Raw genomic sequence first — 5,744 nt, 5'->3', positions numbered from 1 at the left:
GCCCTGAACAAGTCTGCTCCAAGGGAGAGGAGGCTCCCGAAAGTCCTGACTGGCTTAGTGGGGAGCAGTTCCAGAGCATCGCCCGGGGACTCCGTGACAATGGGGCAGGGCTCAATGCAAGGGGACAGGGCAGGCGAATGCCAGGGACTCACCTTGAAGTGGCCAGTGTTGGCGAAGATCTGGTACTTGCCCTGGGCCGTCATCAGGGAGCCGTAGCTGGAGCCACGCTGGGAGGGAACAAGGCAGTTAGGAGAGCGTGGTAGGGAGAGTGGGGGGCCGGGTGTGGCCTGGGGGGTGCTCTAGGCTAGGAAGTGGCAGGAGGACCATGGGGCTGGCATGGTGGGTGTCTTGAGGTGATGGGTGAGTTATAAGAGCTACGTGGGGATGGCTGGGGAGGTGACAGGGGACAGTGCATAGAAAGGCTCTGTGGGGGTGCCTGAGGGAGTGTACAGGGCACGGTACGAAGGGTAGGGCCCCACAGGAGAGGGACCGAGGAGCAGGGGCTCTGTCGGGCAGGGGCCAAGGCACAAGAGCTGTCGGAGAGGGGTCGAGGCGAAGGGGCTCTATAAGGGAGGGGCCAAGGCGCAAGGGCTGTCGGGGAGGGGCCGAGGCACAGGAGCCCCACAGGAGGGGCCGAGGCGTAGGGCTCTGTTGGGGAGGGGCCGAGGCGCAGGGGCTCCACAGGGGAGGGGCCGGGGCGCAGGGCTGCCAGGGAGGGGCCGAGGCATATGGGTGCCGGGATGGCCACAGGCGCGGGGTGTACGGGCTCTATAGGGGAGGGGCCGAGGTGCAGGGGCACAGGGATGGCCACAGGCGCGGGGCATACGGGCTCTACAGGGGAGGGACCAAGGCGTACGGGCTCTATACGGGAGGGGCCAAGGCATATGGGTGCCGGGATGGCCACAGGCGCGGGAGCTGTGGAGGCGCGGGGTGTACGGGCTCTGTCGGGCAGGGGCTGAGGCGTACGGGCTCTATATGGGAGGGGCCGAGGCATGTGGGCGCCGGGATGGCCACAGGCGCAGGCGCTCTGGAGGCGCGGGGTGTACGCACTCTGTCGGGGAAGGGCCGAGGCGCAGGGGATCTGTCGGGCAGGGGCCGAGGCGTACGGGCTCTGTTGGGGAGGGGCCGAGGCATATGGGCGCCGGGATGGCCACAGGCGCAGGCGCTCTGGAGGCACGGGGCATATGGGCTCTGTCGGGGAGGAGCCGAGGGGTACAGGTGCCGGGATGGCCACAGGCGCAGGCGCTCTGGAGGTGCGGGGCGTACGGGCTCTGTCGGGGAGGGGCCGAGGAACAGGGGCTCTGTCGGGCAGGGGCCGAGGCGTACAGCCTCTGTCAGGGAGGGGCCGAGGCGTACGGGCACAGGGATGGCCACAGGCGCTCTGGAGGCACGGAGCGTACAGGCTCTGTCAGGGAGGGGCCAAGGCATATGGGCGCTGGGATGGCCACTGGCGCAGGTGCTCTGGAGGCGCGGGGCATACGGGCTCTGTCGGGGAGGGGCTGAGGCGTACGGGCGCCAGGATGACCACAGGTGCAGGCGCTCTGGAGGCACGGGGCGTACGGGCTCTGTCGGGGAGGGGCTGAGGCGTACGGGGGCCGGGATGGTCACAGATGCGGGCGTTCTGGAGGCACGGGATGTACGGAGACGGGAGTTCTCACCAGCGACAGGGTGAGCCGGCTGCCTGCCCCCTTGTAGTAGCGCTCGGTGTTCCCAAACTGCAGCTCATCCCAGCGGATCCGCCACAACATACTGGCCAGCTCCTTCTCCAGCATCAGCTTCCTGGGGAGCACAGAGTGTCAGGGGAGCCCCGGACTCCCAGGGGCACCGTGCTCACAGGTGACACATCTGGAGTGTCCCAGAGAGTCCAGCCCCCACGCCTGTCCCCACCACCCTGTGCCTAGGGTGGAGTCAGACCCTAGTGCCACGCAGCCCCCCCCATGTCTGCTCTGAGCCCGGTCACACTGGGCGTGCATGCAGGAGATTCACCAGGCATGTGCAGCGTGCTATGCTATGTGTGTGCAGCGGAGCACAAGCCTGTGCACATACAGCATGGGGTGGAGGCCTGTACCCGTTAGCCACTGCACCGGGGTGGCTGAGGGAATGGGGCACTGTCCCCTGGGAGCAGCATCCTCCAGAGCCTCCTGTGGGATCCCTGTGGGGGACCGAGTTCCCTTGCGCCGGACGTGGCACCGCTCAGGGACTCCGTGCAGATCAGGCGGGAGCAGGGGCAGCACGCACTCCCCAGGATGGTGCACGTGGCAGGCTCGCTGCTGGAAGGGCCCCAGAAAGCCCTGGCTGCAGCCTCCCGGCCCCTGCACTGGTGCTGTGACGCCTTCGGATACTGCGGGGCGGGGCGCAGGCCGGCAGCTCAGATACCGCGCCGGGGGGCCAGGCTAATGGTTTCCCAGCTGACATGGCGCAGGATGGTGCCATGGGGCTGAGCTCCCTGGGAGGCTCCAGGGTTAATACAGAAGCTCTGCGCAGAGGGATTCCCAGAGGAACCCAGCTGCCGGTGGGCCTGGTGCTCTGGGATGTGGGGGTGGCCCCAGGCTGGGCAGCGGACCCAGAGCTGCCCTCCGAAGGGCGGCTGGTATCGAGGGATCTGGCTGTGCTGTGTACGGCTGCTCCCCCTCACAGCTCCCTCCCCATTGGGGCTGCCTGGGCAGACTGGCCGGTTGTGATCACAGGGTGGGACATTCGCCCAGGAGCCCCCAGGACAGGACGTCTCTGCCAGGGTGGCTACCAGCCAGGCCCTGCGCCTTGGCACTCTGCAGATGGGACTGGCTGGGCCAGGCATAGAGCACCCCGACAGTGGCAGAGCTGCCCCCCACTCCCAGCCCTCAGCTGGCCCCCCTCTTGGGGGCTCCATTCAACAGGCCCCTCTGCCCGTGGCCTCTGCTGAGGGGCTGCTGGGTGCCAGTGGGAAGGGGGCTGCTGAGGATTCACCCCACTTCACCCTGCACACGCACCTTGCAGTGCACATGCAGTGGCTGTGATCTGACCTGGGAACAGGGAGCCACGGCGGGGCCCCGGGAGCAGGGGGCCAAGGCCGGGTCCTGGGAGCAGGATCCAGGGCGGGGCCCCGGGAGCAGGGTGTCAGGACAAGGCCCCGGAAACAGGGTCCAGGGCAGGGCCCCAGGAGCAGGGTGCCAGAGCGGGGCCCCGGGAGCAGGGTGCCAGGGCAAGGCCCCAGAAGCAGGGTCCAGGGCAGGGCCCTGGAAGCAGGGTGCCATGGTGGGGCCCTGGAGGCAAGGTGCCAGGGCCGGGCCCCAGGAGCAGGGTGCCATGGCCAGGCCTGGGGAGCAAGGTGCCAGGGTGAGCCCCCAGGAGCAGGGTCCAAGACAGGGCCCCGGAGGCAGGGTGCCAGGGCAGGGCCCCAGAAGCAGGGTCCAGGGTGGGGCCCCAGAAGCAGGGTGCTGTGGTGGGGCCCCGGAGGCAGGATGCCAGGTCAGGGCCCCAGAAGCAGGGTCCAGGGTGGGGCCCCGGAGGCAGGGTGCCGTGGTGGGGACCCAGACACAGGTTGCAGGGTGGGGCCCCGGAGGCAGGGTGCCAGGACTGGGCACAGCCATCTCACCTGAAAATCAGGAAGCTGGAGATTCCAAACATGACAAAGGTGAGGCCAGTGCCCAGCGCCACGATGGCCAGCGTGGAGAGTGGGGCTGGAGAGACGAGCGGAGAGCTCGTTAGCAGGGCAGGGCTCCCCACACAGACCCCAAGCCCTGTCCTGCTCCCCGTCAAATGTTCAGCCCTTCCCTCGGGGCACCCAGCATGTGCTGCCCGGTGCCAAGACGGGCCCAAGCCTAGTCCTGAAGGCAGCAGCCAGAGACCTGGCAGAGCTCCCCATGCTCAGAGATCCGGGGATGGATGCAGGGGGCTGGCGGGGGAGGTGCTCAGGAAGGCGGGCAGCCCCAGACCTGGCAGGGGAGCAGGCATCCTGCAGCCCCAAGGCTCCTGGCTCAGTTGGGCATTTTCCTGCATATGGGGCAGGCGCCTTCCAGTCCAGAGGCTGCTGGGACAGAGGGATGGTGGGCCCCCCGACCCCCATCCCCAGGGCAGGCTGAATGGGAGGCAAGGATGCCGGGGGCTCAAGAGACAGGCTCAACAGGATGCAGGCTGCCCAGGGCAAACATGCAGGCCCATCACACCCACTTTTATCACAGGCGGGGTCATCCACATCGAAGACGCAGGGGGGGTTGTCGGGGGGGGGCGCCCCCTTCACCCATTGAATGGGCCTCCCCAGCCAGTTCAGCTTCTTCTCCGCCCCGGCGTAGTGCCCTGCCACCTGCATGGAGAGAGGGCACAGCTGGGGCACAGCGATCCCTCCACAGCCAGACCAGCAGATCCCCCACGCCTCCATGCATCCCCTTCCTTGACAAACAGCCCCACAACAGCCCAGAGTACAGGTGTCACAAAGCCTCCCCCTCCCCCCATGCACCTGCTTTGTCCCCCCAAAATCCCTCCGACCCCTGCTGGGGGCACTGACCCTGCTGCTTCTCCCTCCTCCAACCCCCATGGCAGGCTCAGCTCCTGCTCCCAGCACTGCCCTGCCCTGGGAGATGGCTCGGCAGCTGGGACAGTCCTGAGGACACTGGAGCCCCCCCAGCTCAGGGCTGCACCCACCTCATATTCCCCATTCTCGGGGTCACCCATCACCCACAGACTGAAGTCCGTGTCCCGGTCGTTGTTGCTGTCCATGCTCACCAGTCCGGTGACCCCTGGAAGGAAGGAGCAGAGGTGAGAGCCCTGGGGCTGGGGAGGCAGAAGGAGGGGGTGGGGGTCCCCTCCTGACCAGTGGGCACTCGGAACCAGCTTCTCTCCCGAACACTAATGAGCAGTAGCTGGGCCTGGGGCTGCTTGCCCCCCTCCCCCTGGCAACTTGTGTGCCTGGCCGGGCGCTGAGCCTGAGCGCACCCAGCGGGACCAGCACAGGCCACGGCTGCCCTGGCAAAAGTTGCTGGGATAGTGACGGGGACACAGCCCGTGCCAGCCAGAGTGCCTGGGCTGGTATCTCCCCTCCCCTCATGGGCTCCCCAGGCCGGTACCCTGGAACTTCCGGTCCCGCATCTTCTGCACGATGCGGGTGCCATCCTTCTTGGAGCCGCCCTCAGCCAGCGTCTCGTTCAGCGCCATGGCGTAGAGCAGCACGCCGTCGTAGAAGCAGCCGGCCACCAGGTTCATCTGCCCGCGGGAGAGAGACATCAGAGCCCTGCGCCTGTCCTGGTGCCTGCACCGGAGACAGCCCTGCACTTGGCACAGCATCAATCCCCAGCACGGCTCCCCAGCCCTGACCCTGACACGGCTCGTACAGCCCCCCTGTACCTCCTCCACGGTGCCCTGCGCCAGAGACAGCCCCGCACCCAGCACAGCACCAATCCCCAGCACGGCTCCCCAGTCCTGATCCTCGACATGGCCCGTACAGCCCCCCGTACCTCCTCCACGGTGCCCTGCGCCAGAGACAGCCCCGCACCCAGCACAGCACCAATCCCCAGCACGGCTCCCCAGCCCTGATCCCTGACACAGCTCGTACAGCCCCCCGTGCCCTGCGCCAGAGACTGCCCTGCACCCAGCACAGCGCCAATCCCCAGCACAGCCCATACAGCTGTCCATGTGTGACGATGTGGTTCTGGCGGGACCCAACTGAGAGTGCCAAATCAGGACCAATTGCTCAAACAGGGCAGTCACAGCCCAAGGCTGGGGTTTTTCCACCTCTAAGGCAAACCAAACCAGCCAGACAAAAATGACTT

The 5,744-nt window shown here is 67.4% G+C and overlaps 1 protein-coding gene across 1 annotated transcript in view; it reads right to left on the bottom strand.

The window, feature by feature from the left end:
- The window catches only part of NPR2 (natriuretic peptide receptor 2), a 77,176-nt gene that overhangs the window by 19,552 nt on the left and 51,880 nt on the right, over nucleotides 1-5,744 (bottom strand). The window contains 6 exon segments of the mRNA XM_075067468.1: nucleotides 153-227; nucleotides 1,659-1,779; nucleotides 3,575-3,659; nucleotides 4,150-4,282; nucleotides 4,621-4,715; nucleotides 5,043-5,178. Coding sequence (XP_074923569.1) covers nucleotides 153-227; nucleotides 1,659-1,779; nucleotides 3,575-3,659; nucleotides 4,150-4,282; nucleotides 4,621-4,715; nucleotides 5,043-5,178 — 645 coding nt within the window.

This window comes from Chelonoidis abingdonii, chromosome 6 (assembly GCF_003597395.2).
Source record: "Chelonoidis abingdonii isolate Lonesome George chromosome 6, CheloAbing_2.0, whole genome shotgun sequence".
Taxonomy (NCBI): domain Eukaryota; kingdom Metazoa; phylum Chordata; order Testudines; family Testudinidae; genus Chelonoidis; species Chelonoidis abingdonii.
Note: the sequence above shows the minus strand (reverse complement) of the source record. Positions and strands in the feature narration are given on the sequence as shown.